At 37.6% G+C, this 21,144-nt stretch overlaps 1 protein-coding gene across 3 annotated transcripts; it reads right to left on the minus strand.

Moving 5' to 3' along the window:
• Nucleotides 1-4,622: 4,622 nt before the first annotated feature.
• etnk1 (ethanolamine kinase 1) lies at nucleotides 4,623-19,777 on the minus strand. Of its 3 annotated transcripts, none has more exons than XR_013821030.1 (9): nucleotides 19,498-19,758; nucleotides 15,882-16,141; nucleotides 14,964-15,104; nucleotides 12,174-12,316; nucleotides 10,492-10,586; nucleotides 8,815-8,898; nucleotides 8,562-8,722; nucleotides 5,657-5,730; nucleotides 4,623-5,567 (listed from the first exon to the last, which is right to left on the minus strand). XR_013821030.1 is itself a non-coding variant. In XM_079869476.1 (8 exons), the coding sequence occupies exons 1-8, from the start codon at nucleotides 19,642-19,644 to the stop codon at nucleotides 5,495-5,497; spliced, it is 1,083 nt and encodes a 360-aa protein (XP_079725602.1). In that variant the 5' UTR covers nucleotides 19,645-19,777; the 3' UTR covers nucleotides 4,623-5,494. The 3 variants fall into 3 exon arrangements, 1 of the variants encoding a protein (XP_079725602.1); XR_013821031.1 differs by having other exon boundaries at nucleotides 10,444-10,586; XM_079869476.1 differs by lacking the exon at nucleotides 10,492-10,586 and having other exon boundaries at nucleotides 19,498-19,777.
• Nucleotides 19,778-21,144: the final 1,367 nt, after the last annotated feature.

The following is a 21,144-nucleotide window of genomic DNA, read 5'->3' on the forward strand; positions in this document are numbered from 1 at the left end:
AATTTAAGAAAACAAGCTAGTCTGATAACGTTAAAGAAATGAAAAGACTTGGCCAAGTCAATGAAGCTAACACATATCGTGTTCGTAATGCTTCGTATGTTCTGTACAGTATGCGAGTAATATGTTATGAATTGACGTATCCATTAATGATGACAGTAATTCTATCAATGGAGACTTTATCCCATTGTCGAGAGTGCTTAACGGAACACTGACATTGTCAGAGGCTGATTTGCTCCTGTTTTGAGTGCTGACAATTGCGTTCACACCATCATTTGTGTTCCGCAGACAGCAGGCCTGTAACAACACTATCACAGTCAGGATTTGCTCAGTGAAAAGGAACGGCGAGATTAGTTTTGGAGCCCTCTCGTAGAGTTAAGTGCCGAGCGGAGCTCTGATACAAAGCCCGTTTGATCCTCGGGGATTGTGGGATGTAAAGCGTTTGAGTCTGTAAACCCCTTTGTCATGATAGCACATGTTTTTCTCCATCTTCTTAGTCCGCTCGCCCGTCTCTATTGTTATTATCCGCTCTAGCAGCAGCTGCTGGCATTGTCATCGCTGTTAATCTGAGGGAATATCTTTAGCTCCCCGCGTTACGAACAGCTGTCGGTATTGTGCTAGAGTCGTTAATCTGATTCTCGATCTTTAGCTCCTCAATTTGAGGCTTTGATCTGGCCATTACGCCGCCTATTGCATGTATTCTTTGTTGTACATCTGAGCTGGAGCTGTTCCACATCTGTAGACAAACATGGCAGCGGCCTGGTGTTGACAGATGCTTCTCCGCTGCAATCTTTCATCGGACAATGGCTTATTTAGTTGAATCTGAATCTATTTTAACAATTGCTCCTCCATAATGGGAACATATCATATCACGGATAACTCTGACAGAGTGGTTTGATTAAAATAATGTCAAAATGCACCTGGATAGCCTTCATTTAAAGGGACAGTTCACACAAAAAAATGAAATTTCTGTCATTATTTACTCACCATCATGTTGTTACAAACCTGTAGCCTATGACTTATAGAGGGTCTTTTGAAAATGTCTCTGTTTCCTTTTCCAAACAGTGCAAGTTAACGGGGTCCAAAAGTGATGTTTTCGACCCCAATGGCTTTCATTGTATGAACAAAAACAAAAATTCCTTAATATACCGTTGTATAGCCTTTATATGTTAATACGCTATAGAGAGAGAGAGAGAGAGAGAGAGAGAGAGAGAGAGAGAGTCAGCTATATAGCCTGTTAGCATATATATTTTCTCAAAATTATTTTTTTCTCATGCACTGAGCCAGAAATCTCCCCTACAGTAGCGTAAAAAAAAAAAAATTGTTTATGCAGGCCTATTTACTTACCGGTATTGATGGAGTGATAACGAGATTTTCAAAATCCCCTCTGTAAAAACCTTTACTATGTCTTAAAATGAAACAAGAATGTAGAACCTGGCCAATTTCTGATCTGGAAATGCATGCAAATATGTGCATATTTAAACAATAGGCCTACATCTGAGAAACAGTTGTATTAATGCTGTGATAAATCAAGTGAGTAAGTATGGTGACCTCTATTAGTTGAATTTTACTCTAATTCACCTGTGGTGTCTTGCCTGCCTTAATGATTTCCAGTAGTCATGAATGATAATATGATTTAGCGTTGACCCAGCCATTCTGTGATGTCTATAAATGCTGCCTGCCATAAACAAAACCGTCTTCATTAATACCCTCAAAACATCGGATCAGCCTTGCAGCCTATTAAAGTCATCTCATTGTGAAGACACACACATTAGCCTTGACAAGAGCTTCCATTAAACAATGAAAACTAATGAGGTTACAGTGAAATAAAACTAGATCGAGCAAGCCGAGTACAATTACCCCAAATATAAATATCCCCCCATGTTTAAAGAGCCATTAATCAGATAAAAATAGACTGAAGAAGTCTTTTGTGATTAACGAGGTGAGACTTGTGCTAATTACTGTTTCCTCCGCTTGTAATTAGGTTGGCACATCTAATCAAGATGAATGAACGCCCTGACCCGCTGCACATTGTTTGTGGCTCACAAACCCAGCGGCTTTTACATCTTTATTCCTCAAACCGTATTATCATGACCTTGTCTCTATGAGACACACTTCCATAACTGCATATTGCTTTATTACACCCTCCTGCCGTGCGTTAAAAGAGATGCTGTGAATGAGAGCTTTGTCTCCTCCGTTCTGCTTACAGGTGCTTTTAAGCTTTTTCAGTCATTTAGTCCATGTCTACCACCTGTTGTGGAAAAAAAAGAAGGACGCATGAATAGATGAGTGCATTGCGCACGGGCTTTTTGTTCAATGCATCTTGCTTTCAATAAGAGTGCAGAGAACTTTGAGAAGGCTGCAGGAAACAAACTTTTAGGGTTATATTATACGTAGCCTAAATGAGGCACAAGAATTGAAGGAAACATCGATATGTTTTGCACTTGTAATTATTTCAGACAAGTGTTTAAAATATGACCTTTGTAAAATGGAAATAAGTTGAGGCGTGAATACAGATATTGAATTTGGTAATTAATGCAGAGCTCTTGGTGGAAGTCGCTGGAGGGACTGGAACTAATTCAATTACAGTCTGAACTGGAGCGCCGTTATAATTATTTCTTTCTGAAACACTCGGGCCTGCCGCGAACCTCTTCTGTGAACAAAACGTGGCTCAATCTATTACAGCTTTGATTCGCTCTACATAAACACACTGAGCTCTCAGTGCGCACACCATTCCAAATAACTGTGAATTACAGAAAATATTATTCTTCATGGCACAATCTTTAACTTTTAAGCAGAATGAGAAGTCAATACATGAAACGGGGCAAATAAACTTGTAGAATTTTATTTCCATTCAAGTGATTTGAAACAGAATCTACAATGCAACACTTTAGGATTTCATCCCCAGATTATTATTAAATCTACTTTACAGTACATCTGTTTAGATAAAAGAATATCTCTGTTTAGTTTTGGACAATAAACATTGTTTAATAATAAGCAAAGATTTTCTTTTACAGTTTAATTACAGTTGTACATACACACCTACACTAACAAAAAAAAAAAAAAAAAAAAACCGCCAACAGATGCTTGCATGAGGCAGTTCTATACATTATATGTTCACCAGAAGCACTTCATTGGATTAAAGTTGACATCACCACATCACTTCCGGTTTTATACAAATGCTAAAGAGTGCAAAGAAATCAGTTAAGCATTGTAGACTGTTATATATTTCCCAATATTATGGTGAACTTTTCTGGGTGTATTACTATTAAAAAAAAAAAGAAAAGAAAAGAAAAACGTAGCATTCTGTGTGGTCCTTGACAGTTCAGAAACATTATCAAGGTGCAAGCTTGACAGTTACAAAAGAACTGGCATAGGAAAAGAAGCATACTTCAAAATACATTAAAACAACCCGAAGTTCACAGTTTCTAGTATTTACACAATTGAATATGGTTGTTTGTAATTATAGGCAAACTGACACAGGAAAGTGAGGTAAATGAGGGTAGCCAGGCGGTGCGAAGGCAAGTCTCAGAGCTGAAGTTTGCGCTAGAAAACTTGGAAAAATCTTGGTCACACTTTATATTACATTGCTCAGGAGCAGCGTCAGAAACTAACTGGAAATGATTTTCATGATGGCTTTTTACATCCATTTTACTTCAAATAACTTAATTGAAAGGGTCTAAACACAACTAAATCAGCAAAGATTAGAAAATTATGAAAACAAATATTACACTACTGTTCAAAAGCTTTTTCTAAGCTCTGTAAAAGTCTCATCAAGGCTGCATTTATTTGATCAAAAATACAGTGCAAACTTAAAAGAGATGTTTAATATATATCTTAAATGTAATTCCTGTGATGGCAAAGCTGAATTTTTAGCAACCAGTTGTCAATGTTGAAGACAATTATGCTTATGCTTAATATTTTTGTGGAAACCATAATCGGTTATTTTTCAGGATAGCAAAAAAATAACTGAATAAGTCAATCTTATTGACCCCAAACTTTTGAACAGTAGTGGTGCATGAAACAGATAAAAAAATAATTATATACTATATAAAAAAATAATAATTTAACACAAGGACATTGTTTTTAAATTTTAGGACTTTCTAAGTCCGAATTAATTTCTGACTTTGGTTCGGAGTAAATTTCAATACTGTGTAGAGAGACTTGCGGATCCATATAAACACTATTTACTATAGCAGTTCAATTTAGTAACATGTGTAACAGGGTCCCTGTAAAATAAAGTGTTACCAAAATCTCTACACCCAACATGTGCAGTTAAAACCATTTCTTAAGCAGAAAGAGTGGCCCATCGCAAGATAAAGTGAGGACTGGTTTTGTTCTCAAAGCAGTCGGTTTTGTGCAAAAAGGCCTGTCATGCGGACGGGGAGTATGAATACAAAAGCTTTAGTGCGTCTAGCACGCGATGCCGTCGTTAAGGCTTCCAAAAATGACATCCATTACAAAGAATTCACCGATACCTCCAAGAAAAAAAAAAAAAAGAAAAAAAAGCACACGGCTCACGAGCAATCTCTTTACCAGCGGCATTTAAATAAGTACAAAATCCACCGTTCGAACTGTAAATATTACCATGTTATTTCTAATGTGGAAAAATAGACATGTGCATAATGTACAAGCAAGAAATATCAGCACTTTGGTGTGGGCTTCAGATTAGCTACCGGCTCATTGTAGCCACGGCTACTGTGCGTCTACCTTCTCCAAGCACCACGCTGAGAAAACAATTATGAATGCGTTATACAGTGGTTCACAGTGACATGATGAGGGAGGAATCGTCTGCCAGAAACAAACAACGAAGCTTCTATTGGTCCCTGAATCACACATCCTTTACCACAGCTGTGCCAGGAACAACCCTCGTAGGAACAGGCAGGCCAGAAGTGCGCCGTTTTAGACAGAATCAGTGACTATCAATACAGTAAGCCCAATATTATCTTACAGTACACAGATTTCTCCCCTTAAAAGTTGTGTAAACAAGCAGGAATGACCTTTAGGATGATAGTTAGTTGCTAAAAACAGACCCGGTGGCCCTCCTCTCTGTCTTCTGATAATAATTGTTGTTGTCTGAGGTTCCCTGTCCTTGGAGGATCGGTATCTGGGGAGCTTTTCTTTATTTGGGATTCTCCAAGGCTCACTCTTCACACACATTGGAAAGTCAAGGCTCCGGAGTAAGCCATCTTTTTGTCAGTTGTTTGCTTCCTCAATTGGCAATATCATGAACTAGGGCACTGGGGCGACCCTCTCTCTCGAACGCCACATAAACGCGAGGAGGAGGAGGACGAGGAGGAGGACGACTAAGGTGCTTGGTTTTCTATAACACTAAACCAACTTTGAGTTCGGAAATGATTTTGGGGCTTATCTAAAATGATGTGTTCAGACAAGAAAGTGCAGTGTTCAGTCTACGAACTGAAGAGGCCTCCAGCTAGTTCTAGTGTCCACCAGGGGGAGCCCTTCTCTAGAGTAGCGCAACACATGACCTGAGAGATTATTCTGGAAGGTTCAGTGACGTCACCTCTGGCTTCATCTTGAAGTACTGGCTGAAACGGAGAACTGCGTATCTGCAGAAGAAAATATGGTGGTCAAGAGTGAAAATGCATTGTTCAAAACTCAATAATATGGACATTGTTGTTGAGAAGATAAAACTTACCCCAAGAAGTCAAAGTCAATGGTGGAGTACTGAGCCTGGATTAATGCCCACAGTCCCCAGAAGAAATGAGATGCCTGGGGAGAACCAAAACCAAATACCAGGAGGAAAAATGAGGATAGCTTTAACTTTGGTAACACTTTATTTTACAGTGTCATTATGTTACATGTAGTAATAACTATAAATCATGCATAATTACATGCAACTAACCCTAAATCAAACCCCAATCCTAACCCTAGTCCTATAGTAAGTACATGAAGTTAATTATTATCACTAAGTACTTAAATGTATACTTACACTGTAACATGGACACCTTAAAATAGAGTGTAACCTTAACTTTGTATTGACTTTTTTCACAAAGGAAGAACTCAGGGTATAAACATAAAAATAAAAAATAATATTGGGTTAATTAATAAAATAATATTCATATTCATATCAGTGTTGTCAACTAAAACTAAAAAAAGTTTAAAAAATAATCATTTTCGGTAATCGAAACAATGCTTCAGTATTAGATGAAAAACTTTGCAACTTGGCAACTAACTTAAAAATGACTGGGGGAAAATTTAAGTAAAAAAAAAAAAAAAAAAAGACAAAAAACATAAAATTAAAAACCTGATCATATAAAAATAAAATTTATTTCAAAGTGTTAATAAATATAGAATATAAATATAACACTATTTTAAACAGTGTATGTAAATGATCACTGATTTATATATTACATATGAAACTATTTAGAACCACAACTGTGATATATATATATATATATATATATATATAAAATTTGATATTTTTTTGCATTAAGATGACGAGGTGGGCACTTAACTGTTATTACTAAAACAGGCTTCATTTAATAAATATATTCATATTTATTAATTAAAAGATTCTTAACGTTTTATTTTGATTTCGGGATAAGGGCTTTGTTGGATTCACCCTGACACTGGAGTTAACTGTGACAGATTGTATGTTGTATTGTTGCTTGGAAACATTTGACCCACGCCTTTCTGAGCAAAGACTGCTTCCTTTTAGTGGATCCATTAAAAAAGGAAAAAGATAACTGCATGGAAGTTATTTCTGTTGATTCTGGATCACTGACAGCAAAGTAAAAGCTTATAAAATGTGGCATATATATAATAGCCCCTCTGATGAGACTGAATCACTCCTGCCATCATGTGAGTAAAGATCACGGGTTTGCTGGTCTATAATAAAGTCTTTATCCTGTTTTTCACTCAACTGCACAGAATAAATGTTTGTCTCTGCCAGATTCAAGGGTCCTGAACCCCCTCAAACACTATCTCTGAGCATATTCAGACCATCTTATATAAAACTCCATGTCTCCTGGCCGAAGCATGTGAAGATGGTTTGTAAACATCAAGGTGCCACACTAAAGCAGAGCTTCAAGAAAAACACTACTGTTCAAAAGTTTAAGGTCAGGATTTTTTTTTTTTTGTCTCTTATGCTCACCAAGGCTGTATTTATTTGATCAAAAATGCAGTGTAAACAGTAATATTGTGATCTATTGTTATAATTGTTTTCTGTTTGAATATATTATAAAGTGTCATTTATTCCTGTGATGGCAAAGCTGAATTTTCAGCATCATTGTCACATGTCATTGATGTCACATCATTGTCACATGCTTCAGTGTCACATGATCCTTCAGAAATCATTCTAATATGCTGATTTGATGCTCAAGAAACATTTCTTATCGTTATCAATGTTGAAAACAGTTGTGGTGCTTAATATTTTTGTGGAAACCTAATACATTTTTATTTTGTCAGGATACTTTGATGAATAGAAAGTATTTGATTTTTTTTTTGTAACAGTGTAAATGTCTTTACTCTCATTTTTGATCAATTTAACGCATCCTTACTGAATAAAAATATTAATTTCTTTCAATAAAAAAAAACAAACATACTGACCCCAAACTATTGAATGATACTGTGTATAAATCATATAAATTATTGTGTGAACAATTTCTATTGATGTCCTCTTTGTAGCTATTTAAAATAGGCTTTATCAGCTTTTTTACAGACCATCTTTATTCTTTTCAGCATCTTTACACAACTCTTACTAAGAAGATCAACCAAAATTACCTTTGTTTGACATTATATCATCTAAATGACATAATATAGGTAGACTTTTAGATCATGTATTCTGATCAGTCATTTATGATTAATACAGGCATAATCCAGCTGTCTTATTCAGTAATTATGGCTAAATCTGTTTATGGCAGCTTACATTACGCCTACAGAATCAGAAAATGCCCATATTCTGATTAATATAATATTCTCGGGCATCGCTTCGGTTTTCTCTTAGCTTTCAGGAAAAAGAATCCAAAATGAAGCCAATAAAACACGCACATCCGTTCATCAAGCCTCACACTGTGGCATTCCTCTTGCATTTGTTTTAGCGTCTCTCAAGGTCCCTCTCAGGGACAGGGAGAGAAAACGGTGCCTCCTTCAGTTTTGTTTGCCATATCTGAGAGCCAGAGGATACATTTTTTTCTTTGAGGGCTTTTTCGCGCCCCTCCCGACAAATTGGAAATTAAAACGTGTCTGCCTGCTTTTAACACGTCTATTGATCATAAAAAGACTGCGCGCACACACACGTCCTCTCATTAGATGCCTGCAAATCTCTTTAAAGGTGTGCAGGATGTCAAGGCTCCTTCCCTGACTCCTTGCGATCACTATTCATACCTCGGTCTACATTTCAAGCGTCACTCTAATGCAGACCATCTACCTGCTAAATAGTTAAACTGCTCACGGTGTTCCAGTTTGCTTTGTAAAATGCATTAAAGAAAGTAATTAAATGGAAAAAAAACAAAAGCCTGATGTTTAGTTTGGCAGGGTGCAGATGGATCAAAATGCGTCACGATTCCAGACAGTGGTGGATAAATCCAGTTTCAACTCACCAAGGCGAAACGGTTGACTTGAACGTACAGCAACTCCACTTCAGTGTTGGAGACCTGTGTGCCCTGTGATTTGTACTCTTTGTAGGCCTCCAGATAGGACCGGAGCCACTGCAACTGGAGCTCTCGCCCAGGATAATGGGTGTAGTCCACCTCATTCAGACCTGTCAATCACAAAAAGGCCACAACCATTCACATTAGAAATCTTTCAATCCTGGTTAAGCAGGTTAGAATAGCTTCATTTTCGGGGTCATACCTGCAAATTCATTGAAGTGATTCCCAATGTCATAGGCTTGGTAATTGTACCCAGCATATTCGTAGTCAATGAATTTGACATTTCCTGCAGGAGGGGAAACAAAAAGGAATTTGTTTAGAAAAGCTCATGGGCATTGCCTTCTTAACCCTTGTTCTTTTTTTTACTGTAACAATCTATTGCCTGTATTAGCAAACCAACACTAAATGGACATTTTCTGCTATTTACATGACTGATCAAATCACATCTGGGAAAAGGAGTAAGGATTTGCATTCTGGGGCAAGACAACAAAGAATAAACAAATGATAGAAAGAGAAATAGACATGGGGACAGATTTCATGCACTCATAGCATGCATGTGGAAAAAACAGCATGCTATATAAGGTGATTCTTCAATTAGGGACACTTTAAGTTTAAAAAGCAAATATATAATTTCATTTTTTCACATCCAGTCAGAATTAACTGATCAAGGCTATTGGATGATTTTGATTTTGTGTGTGAGATGGTATTGGTTTTTCAAGTTTTGGGCAAAAACATGTGTATATATATATATATATATATATATATATATATATATATATATATATATAGTTTCTGAATTAAAATTCTCAAATACTGATCATTTTGGAAATTATGCCAAAAATAGCTACTCTCTCTCAGATCACAATACAACGTTCTACCAATGTTCATTATACCAGTATAAACCATGCTACCCTGTCAAGTCTCATTTCCACATAAATAAAAATGTCCCTGATTTTAACACTTTTCTTAATTTATAATGGGGGTGAAATTAAAAAGTTTAGGTGTAGGGGGAATTTAAAAATTACAATACAATTTTTAAAGCTTTTATAATAATAATAATAATATAAAAATTATAATCCATCTTTTAAAACTAAAATAACATGTTATTAATTAAAAAAAGTGTATCTAATTGATGAATCACTCATTTACATGAGCCTGCTGAGAGGAAAAGTGAAAAACTTGCAATCAGTTTTGGTTTTGTTTTGTTTTTTTTGAAGGAAAATGTGTATTATCAGAATCAGAATTGTTATTATTAATTTTAGGGTATTTTCAAATGAAAACAAACACAATTCAAAAGTTGGCAAAGTCATTGCAAGTTTTTGACCGTTTACAGGAAATCTCTTGGCTGGCAAAAGAAAGTGCGCCTTGCGCAAACAGTCTTCTGCTCTACACTGTAAAACAGTGAAAGGAAAAAGAGTGAAATAAAAATGAAGAAAGGCAAAGAATGGATAAACCACTCAGGTTAAAGAAAGGTTTACAGCTTTGGAAAATGCATAGAAGACGGCTGTGCTGTAAGCCCAGGGCTGGAAGTGGAAGAACAGAGGAAGTAAAGGAGAGAAAATGGGCAACGTCGCCATCTAGTGGCACATAGTCTGTATAGCAGTGGTCTAGCAAGCAATGATTTGATTGGTCAGGTGATGTGAACAGTGTTGACTTCAGAATACAAAGCCTTACTCCTCTCGGTCTACATATGTGTAATGTATTATTCGTAACACTGCCTGATAAGTTACATGTAACATTAGTGCACCTAATGTGTGTTTATGGCCTTTATTGCCTTGCATATGGCCAGTGCTCTAGAGCTTATGGTGTGTAAAAAAAAAGTTTGATTGACATTGGACAGAAGTGTTGGTCTACAGAAAGAGACACGTGAGGTGGTTACCGGACCCGGTGGCGTCCTAGCGGGACACACTGAACACCTCCAGTCAGTGGCTATAGCCCTGTGCAGCAGATGAAGAGATTTGGGCAAACTCACATCTGTCACAGAACACACACAGCTTCACTGCAGAGAGGCCATTGGGCACCTCCCCCTTTAAGAACAAACACGGCTCATCTCATAAACGCACACCCCCACCACACAGCATCCCCATTGGTCGATTAGCCATCCAATGAGGCCCCCAAGTTACTGGCTCTATGCAAATGCCACGATGGCTTCTTGTGCAGGTCGAGCCTGTGGGACTATCAAACTTATTTGACTCCCCCAGTGTCAACGAAAGACATGAAAAACAAAAACAAGCATGTTCTCAGACTGTTGCGTAACGCTCCCGAATCTTGCCTTCTATAGGTCTCGGCGTGAAGGGGGCTGAGTGTGCAGGGTTGTCAAAAACTTAAACATTTTACTGTGAAAACTTCCTCCCACCCCTCAGTTTGTGTTAAAAGCGAGTTGGAGGAAGTGGCTTGGCTTTTTTTCTGAAAACAGAGCCTCCTTCCTCTCTCAAAATTCAAATGCAAACAAGTGCCCAAGGTCGTAGTTGCCTCCAAGCCCTGTTTTCGTAGCAGATTTCCATGACCCAATCTCTAATCGTCTGTTGTGAATTATTTACTGCTACAAGAACAGTTTTTAGGGGCAACTGATACCTTTAGGGCAACTGATACATGCTGGTGATAATCGGTTTGAAAGCCTCAAAAAAAAAAAAAAAAAAAAAAAAGGTGAGAGACAGGAACTACACGTTCTCAGACTACTGTGGCAGAGCAGCCATTTTCTCATACTCATATTCTTCCATGTGGGGTCATTCCTGTTATGCTGATGATTTTACTTTTCCCAATCATATATGTCCTTATATAATATAAAGCCCACATTATGGTGGAAATCACATTTATTAATTTACATTAATAATGTAATAGTTTTAATTATTTTCATTAATAATTACATTATTATTTACAGTTAATTATTTATATATTGTTTTAGTTTTAACACCTGAGAGCTTGACAAAAATGTCAACATCCACTCTAATCATCAAATATATCAAAATGGAAATTTTCCTTACCTAATTTATCTTTCAAATAAGCATGGTTTAACTAACATTTAAAAACATATTATTTTGGCTTTTATTTTCCTTCCTGTTTTTTATTCTTGCCATTGTATAAATAAAGCTGAAGTGCCTATGCCTGACCACAGCATATTTATGAAAGTCTGGTATAGTGTTTTACTGAAATACTTCCTTATTTCAAATGAAAATGAAAGGACTTAAACCGTTCTGCATAACAGGAATGACCGGAGTCACACTCTCTCACTCTCCATCCTGTGGCTCAGGTAGCGCAGACAGTCGCCAGTCTCTACATCATGAAGAGAGTAAACAGCATCACAGCAACATTCCCCAAAGCAAACAAAAACACACTTTTGCTTTTGATTTTCAAAACAGAAAACACATTTTATGGAAACCAGTGGATTCTCCTGATCCCTTGATGAAATTGGATGAGAATGTAATTTGACCATCCTTTAGGAAAGGTCATCCACGCTATATTTCAGAGGTGAAAACACTGAATTGAAGCCTACCTTAGGCAGGGGGGTTGGGGAAACAAACGCTGTGGCTCAAGGAAGCTGTTGGGGTTTGTAGGACTCACCTTCCTTTTGGTTGTAGATGATGTTCTTACAGAGCAGATCGTTGTGACAGAGAACGACTGGGGAACCCAGTTTAGAAAGGTTCTGCTGAAGCCAGATCATCTCGTCTCTAAGACACGCGGAGCTGGGCACCTCACTGTTCAGCCTGGGGACAAATGACACATGCATGCATTCAGAAAACACAAACAAGCTTCTGTGTTCCAGCGTGATTCAATTAAGGCACATTGTACCCGCACCTGCCTTACTCAGTCAGATAAAGACCTTCATTTCCGGGTCTGATGCTAGACTACTTCAAAAAAATGATGTCTATAAATAGTAAAGTAACCACAGAAACATTGTACAGGCATGTATTCTGTTGTCACAGGTTGTTGCACAATAACAGATTGCGCCTCTAAGGCATGAATACAATCCATTTTTAATCCTACACTAAATTCAAGCCTACCTGAACTATTTCTTTTGCTCAAACTTGACTTGAACAAACACTCTAGCAACATGCATAACAATGTGGTAAAAACAAAACAACAAAAAAACCTCCATGTCCCAGTTTTGCACGTACAAGCACCACTCACATTTCCTTCAAACAAAGTACAAATTTAGTTGTATCAGCAAAAATTGATCAATAGAGATTTTATGGGTATTTCCGACATTAGAGAGGCAGTGAATTTCAGAACAGCCTACTTGACTTTTCAATTTCTCTTTTTTGAAAAGCATGTTTAGACTGTTTTATAATTGATTCCTTTTTCTTTCTTTATTATCTTGCCTTGTCTTTTAGTCGCCTTATTTAAAGCACATTCAGAAGCTATCTTTAAAAGAGTTATTTTTAAAATTATTTTTGTTAAATTAATTTGTATTTTTTAAATGTGTGTTTTTCTGAACTTGCTCCTGTGCAAACACATGTATCTGTGCTAGGATCATGAGTCATGAGATCAGGAGTCATGTCATGTAGCATTGGGAGGACTTTCAAACCACAGTGTAAGCAAAGCATGTTTTCTTTAGGTATTTTCGGTTCGTCATAGCAAGTGAAGTTGAGATCTCAACTTCTTTGTATTGACAGTTTCAGGGTGTCATAAGCCTAAAGCACCCTACACACCGGGACGAATATCGGCGCCCGTTATTCGCCAGTGTTTTTCAACGCGTTTTTTGTGTTCACACCCAAGCGATTTTCGCTGACGATGAGTCGAGTGAACATGCAAATTCATTCCCTGACATTAGATGGCGCTTAATGTAAAACAGAAATACCCCGGTACACAAGGTGCAATACCACTCCATAACAGTTCTCTTTTATCAAGATTTTTGTAGTCGCTGTCGCATTTGTCATATAGTTCTTTATGTTCCGACACCAACGAGACCAGCAGCTCTACATTCATATTGCCTTGCATCTTCCTCGTCTTCTTCCCGGTGTGGTATAGTATTCAGTAACCGTATAGTATACGGTAACCCTGAGGACCCAAGCAATCCGATTGGTTCAAAGCACGTTTTATGGGTAATCGCTTTAGTGCCTGGTTATAAATCATACAAAATAATTTTATTATAGAAGACGTTTGTACTACGTTTTAGCGAGTCATTAATGTATTTAATGTATTTTAAATGATACGTTTCATAAAGCTACCACATAATAACACTTAAACAGCTCACGTTAGCTACAAGTTATCGCGAGAACAGATTTAGATCAGGCATACTACTGGCATACTAATTGGGTCCTCAGGGTTACCGTATACTATACGGTTACTGAATACTATACCACACCTGTATACTATACGGTTACTGAATACTATACCACACCGGCAGTGTAGACGCTACTTGGCGTATATCTTCTTCGCCGTTACGTATGTGTGCTCGGCAAGACCGTTTTGTGTTTGAGCGCCCCCAAGTTGTTTTTTACTGTAACTTCAGAAGCTCCAGACACGTGAACAAAAGCGCCAATCTCATTGGTCGGATAGTTTTTGACGCGGCGCGTCAAACCAAAAAAACGAACCCGAGGCGTTTTTTTAAAAATGATGCTTTTACGCGTGGCGTTTTTTGCGTCAGTGTGCACACTCACATTGGCGCCCTTTGTTTAGTCACGAGGCGTTAAACGTCGGCGAATATGTGTCGAATATATCGCCGACGTTTAACGCCTCGTGACTAAACAAAGGGCGCCAATGTGAGTGTGCACACTGGCGCGAAAAACGGCACGCGTAAAAGCATAATTTTTAAAAAAACGCCTCGGGTTCGTTTTTTTGGTTTGACGCACCGCGTCAAAAACTATCCGACCAATGAGATTGCCGCTTTTGTTCACGTGTCTGGAGCTTCTGAAGTTACAGTAAAACATAACTTGGGGGCACTCAAACACAAAACGGTCTTACCGTGCAAACATACGTAACGGCGAAGAAGATATACACCAAGTAGTGTCTACACTGCCGGGAAGAAATAAGACGAGGAAGATGCAAGGCAATATGAATGTAGAGCTGCTGGTCTCGGAACATAAAGAACTATATGACAAACGCAACAGCGACTACAAAAATCTTGATGAAAGAGAACTGTTATGGAGTGGTTTCTGTTTTACATTAAGCGGCATCTAATGTCAGGGAATGAATTTGCATGTTCACTCGACTCATCGTCAGCGAAAATCGCTTGGGTGTGAACAAAAAACGCGTGGAAAAACGCTGGCGAATAACGGGCGCCGATATTCGTCCCGGTGTGTAGGGCCCTTAAGGCTGTACAAGTTCTGCTTTGCTGAAAACGTCAAAGCATAATTTTACCACATATACGGCTTTAAAAACACGGCGCAATCCTTAAATTTAAAAGCTCACCTCTGGTCCATCTCAGGGTCCTCAAAGTGTGTAGGAACGAGAGAAAAGTACTTGCTCATTCTCAGCCAGAGGTCTGACTGGGGCACCCAGCCGTTGTGGGCATGTATGGCATGATATTTTGCCATCTGCCTTGCAATGTTCCTGTAAACAAATAAAATCGGATTATTTTCAGGTTCAGATTCAATTTTCATTTTTGAACCCTACAGTATGTAATATACTTACAAACCGTTCAAAAGTTTGGGGTCGGTACGATTTTGATTTTGTCTCTTACGCTCAACCGCCAAGGCTGCATTTATTGGGTCAAAAATACAGTGAAAACAGTAATATTGTAAAATATTTTTACGATTAAAAAAAAAACAGTTTTACAATAAACAATTTTAATAGATTTTAAATGTCATTTATTCCTCTGATGGCGAAGCTTAATTTTTAGTAGCCAGTCTTCAGAAGATCCTTCAGAAATTATTCTAATATGCTGATTTGATCCTTTTATTATTATTAATGTTGAAAACAGTTGTGCTGAAGAACATTTATTTGAAAAAGAAATGTTTTGTAATGTTATAAATGCCTCTTATGATCAATTTAATGCTGAATAAAAGTGCTAACCCCAAACTTTTGTATACAGTGCATTTAAAATAGTTTAACCGCCAGCATTGTATCACGTCATCACTCTGCTAACACAGTAGCCTTGTTCTCTCACAGCTGTCTGAGACCCAACACGTATTGGCAGGAGGCCTGGGTCAGTGTGCGAGAGACAGAGTGCAGTGCGTCATTCATGTCTTAAAGGATTACTGGGTAAGGTTTGGGGTTATGAGACAAGTTGTCTGTCTAGTTGGAGGTCAACGCCGGTATCTCCATCTCAGTCATGCCGTCCTGAATCAATTAGCTCTGATCAGCCCACTTTCACATACAGTTTCTAACCTGAAGACGGCGGAGCTGCGGATGTGCTCGGGCTCCAGGGCCACACCCTCCAGAAACTCATAGCACAGGCCATTGTTGAAGGTGCAGTAGAGACGTGGAGCGCACCGGTGTGCCTGCAGGACACGGAAGCTCTTCACTTCGTTTTCACGGTCAACAAACAGTTCGGTCTTGTTCCCGTAGACCCGCACCAGGACCACTTCCTGCATGGACCCGCCGACGTAACAGCCAATCAGCTTGTTTGTGATGCCGTCGGTGAAAAACTGCAGAAAGAGGAAGAAAAAAGTAAAGAGGTCATCTTTTTCAGCTCGCTCAGATGGTTTGAGGTTAACCTTTCGTTATGATGCTCGTTAAAAGACTCTTTGTTGGCATCGGTATCACATGCCTCGAGTTCCTTTTAGGTTTTTCCGCCACTTATTTAGGATCAAAACCGGCACAAAAGCTGGTGCATTCAGTGAGACCGAGCTGAACAAATTTGCATTGTCTACTAATGGAGCGTGTTTGGGACACCGAGCATTCCAGGCCACAATCATCTGTACTATCTGGGATTGACTGGCAGTGGGCGGAACGTCAGGAATTTGATTTCTGCCAGGGTCAGAGCCTGGCATGTGCTGAGCTCTCAATTTTGTTTCAAAGTTGATGAAAACAACCCAATACATATCTAGTTTCCCTCCCACATGCGAGCGACGTGACACACCCCTACCAACTCTGTTTATACAAGGAAACAACTGTTCGGCACCTCAGGCTAAAAAGTTCAGCTTACAAGAATATTATTACAGACTGCTTACCTCTCATCGGGATGGAGCCTTCGGACGTGCGGGTTTACACTATAATGGGGAAGTGAGTTCATTTGGGGTTGATTTGTAACTAAAAGGGACAGATGTCGCTCAAAAACCTGTATAGTTTTTGAATTCATATATTTTGAAGAATATCTTAGGGTTGTTTTCATACAGTGAAGATCAATGGGGTCCAATGTTGTTTGGATGCTCTTCAAAAACTCATTGTATGCACCAATTAGGCCTATATGATGGAAATTTCCACACGACTCGATCCGAAATGCCGATGACGTTCGATCCAATGCCATTACTAAGCACTTGAAAAACTTGATTCAAGGTGTCTCCCCTGGTGCACAGCTAAAGAAAAGATTTCTTTCACAGTACTCATCAACACCAAGGTGATGGAAACCTGAACCATCACAATAAACATGGTTATTGCCGTGGTCAACAGTCAATACATACAGGTTCTGTAATTAGTGGAACTGACTTAACGCTTCCAAGAAACTCTGTGACATGTTGCTTTTCTGGAAAGACCGAAAACTTCTAGGAGAATGAGAAGTCATATGAAATGTATTTGTTCTTAGAAAACTCCTTCGCTGTACTCTTGATTCCACCTATCTCAGGTTAATCATGTATGAATGCAGTGGGGTGTATAGAGCAATGTAATGTCACCGTCACAGCCATCTTTTTGTATTAGCTGTAAGCATACACCTAATAGTCATACAGTAACTTCACTGGATAGCAAACAAATGTCTTTACTTTAAATGTCCTACACAAATATTGACTTCGACCCATTTTAGAAATGAGGAATGCTGTATGACCATAATGCACTGCTGCAGGAAGAACATTTGGAAAATATCTTCCTCATACTTCATACATATGTCATTTAAAACCCACCCAGATTCTAAGTTAAACAAATATCATCACTTTATAATAACTTTCATTAAGAACATTACCTAGCATTACTACGTTATATCATTTTTAACAAATCATTAACGAATGGTCATTCAAACTTTTTTTTTTTTTTTTTTAAATGTCGGTAACACTTTATTTTACAGTGCCCTTGTTACATGTAGCCTAGTTACTATTGCAATTACTATAAATTGTGCATAATTACATGCAACTAACCCTAATCCTAAAATGATTGTTGTTAATATTATTATTACTCAATACTTGGTTCTAGTACCTAAACAGTACTAGCAAAGTTGGAATTAGACTCTACTAACTATTGGGATAGAATTAAGTACCTACACATACTTAGAATAGTTAGTAAAACTAGAATAGGTATACCAGCAACCATTGTAATACACTAATAACAAAAAAATATTATATTATAAAAAAAAATATTGTTTAATACCTCGGAATCAACCTAAATACATATGTTTTTTATGAATTAGATCTACCTCTTTAAGGGAACAATTTCAGGTTACCACTTTTTACGGTGTAGAATTTAATGGTGATTTAAATTGGCAATTTGCTACCCGTAGCAATTAAATAAGTACTTGTCACGATTAGGATGTATGGAATATCTGGAAGCTTGTTTCAATCACTGATAAAAAAGAAAAGAAAAACTTTTTACCATGCAATTCTGACTCTTTTTCTCAGAATTGTGAGACAAACTCGCAATTACGAGTTATAAAGTCTGAATTACGAAATATAGACTCACAGTTCTGAGATATCTCAGAATTCAATTCAATTATTCAATTATTATTTTATGCGAGATATAAATAATATAAATCAATTTGCAATTCTGACTTTTTTTCTTCGCAATTGCGAGTTTAGGCTATATCTCGCAATTCTGACTTTATTTCTCGCAATTGCGAGGTCATATCCCGCAATTCCGACTTTTTTCTGTGAGATATAAACTCACAATTGCGAGTTATGAGGTCATAATTGCGAGTTCATATCTCACAATTCTGAGAAAATAAGTCAACTACTTGTCAGAATTGCGAGATATTTACTCGCAATCGTGAGGAAAAAGTCAGAATTGCGAGTTTATATCTCGCAATTCTGACTTTTTCTCTTGGAATTGCAAGTTTTTCTCACAATTCTGACTTTTTCTGAATTCTGAATTCAGAATTGCGAGATTTTATTTCTATTGCGAATTTATATCTTGCGATTCTGACTTTATAACTCGCAAATAGGTTTCTATATTTCGCAATTCTGAGGAAAAAGTCACAATTGTGACATTTAAAGAGATAAAAAAAAAATAGTCAGATTTGTAAGATAAAAAGTCGTAATTTTTTATATTTTGGGAAACAAATAATTTGGGAAACAAAGCTTCCATTGGAATAAGTATAAGCTACTAGTAATGAACAATTAGCTAAGAATAGCTAAATGAAAAATATACTAACCACTATTGTAATACTTTTCCTACATTTTTAAGAAGTAATAACATAAAATAGATACTAAGTAGTTTAAAGGAAGAAGTAATAACAACAAAAAAATACAATGCACAAATTCCAAGGATCCACCACCCACCTTCCTCCGTTTGCATTTTGCTTTATATTTATTACTGTTGCAGTAAATAATAGTAATGGTGCAATAAATACTTGTAGCATGCAAGAGCAATATATTTTAATGAATGAGTGGTCCAAGTTCCAACATAAGCGCTTTGACAGCTCGCATTGGCTGCTGTGTCTCTGCTTAGCGCCATGGTGCGACGGGGTCTAGTATCTGGTGACGCAGCTCACGATTTCAAGGCGCAGCACGCTTAACTTCGCTTTTTGCATTATATAAGACGTTAAAAGAGTTGCAGTCAGCACATGCCGACTCTCCGCTCCAGTTAGGGTCGGCGTGCGACCAGCCGAATTGTAAGCGACGAGATAAGACATGAGAATTACCTTCATTTTGACCTCAGAAGGTTTCCAGTGGGGTCTGAGCGTCTTGATGAGTTTCAGCGCTCCGGCTCTGTAATCGTGCTCATCTACCGTCACGTCTAATTTAGGAACCGCCGGTGCGCCTTCTGGGACATGGATGTACTTTGCCATTGCTGTAAATGTTCGCTGTTGCTGCTCTGAGACGGGGAAGATTCAATGAATGCGATAATGTAAAGCAGGGTGCGGATTTAAGCTCAGGTTCTGCTCGGTTACGCCTCCAGTTGTGCTGTTCGATTCGCGAGTCAATCGTTCTTTTCAGTCGGTTCTGTATTACGATTCAACTGAACCGATTCTCTAAATGTGAAAATTCGGTCATTTACTTGATGTGTCATACTGTAACAAAACATGTTGGCCTAAACCTTTTTTTGTTGTTGTATTTAACACAGAAGGAAATGTTCTCAAAAAGATCCAATTAATAGCCTAAATGAAAAGGGATTTTCTTATCCCTGTAATTCTGCTAATATAAAATATTCTATATATTTTAAAAAGATCCGTGATGTATATTGTGTTTTTGAATCACATGTTATTAATTGAAGTTTTGTATACTATGTTGCTGAAAAATATTTTGTTATGTTATGATTATGTGTGTGAAGAAACAATTATGCAGGTTTAAAACAATAGGGGTGATTATATGACAGAATTTTCAATGCCGAATTTACATCCTATCGATCACTAATCATAAACAACACACAATTACACACCGGAAATATAAAACGAAATATTTTACTTGAGCGATGATTGAAACAAATCAGTGAATCAGCGTTTGAACCGGTTCACCAAAGTGAATTATGCGAACGAACCGATTCGCTGGAATGATTCGGACTTCTCAGAGTATCAGATGATCTACCACCCCTGTGTGTTAGGAGACTGTCGCGGTGCATGCTGGTACTATATGACTCACACTGCTTTGCATCTGTAGCTTTCAGCATTACTGTGTCACTAAGATAATGAGCAGGTGGAGAGGCGTCCGTGTTTGCTTTTCTATTTTCCAGTCATGAAAATGTGTGCTTACTGTAGATGTTCATCCTAAATGGCTTTTAGCAAGATTTTTAGAGTGATAAAATTGTGTAAGATCTGTAGCAACCTTTGATTGATGGCAATCACAAAGCATTACAGTGATTTTGAATATTTCAGATTGATGTAACTTTTAAGAAAATGTAATAAATATGTGTTTCTTTTCTGTCAAAGTAGTATAGTTAAACAACAAATAAATATATCCATCCATCCATCCATATAGCATATCTTTCCAGAAATTTCTCCCCGGACTTTAAAGGGATAGTTTACCCAAAAATTATATAATTTACTACTAATATCTTCTTTTGTGTTCAGCAGAAGAAAGACATTCATACAGGTTTGGGACAACTTGAGGGTGAGTAAATGAAAGAATTTTCATTTTTGGGTGAACTATCCCTTTAAAACAGGTAGGCTATATGTAGCCTATGTTTGTTTTGTTTTTTTTCAGTCTATGGTCCCATGACACTGAGATCATTATGACATCACAACATACACGTACATTTGTTAACACTGGAGGTAACATCAGATCTTTAATCTATCTCTATCTAACAGTGAGGCTCGCCTAGGACACATTGTTTCCATCTGGATGTCTGTATG

This window comes from Squalius cephalus (genome assembly GCF_949319135.1).
Source record: "Squalius cephalus genome assembly, chromosome: 4".
Taxonomy (NCBI): domain Eukaryota; kingdom Metazoa; phylum Chordata; class Actinopteri; order Cypriniformes; family Leuciscidae; genus Squalius; species Squalius cephalus.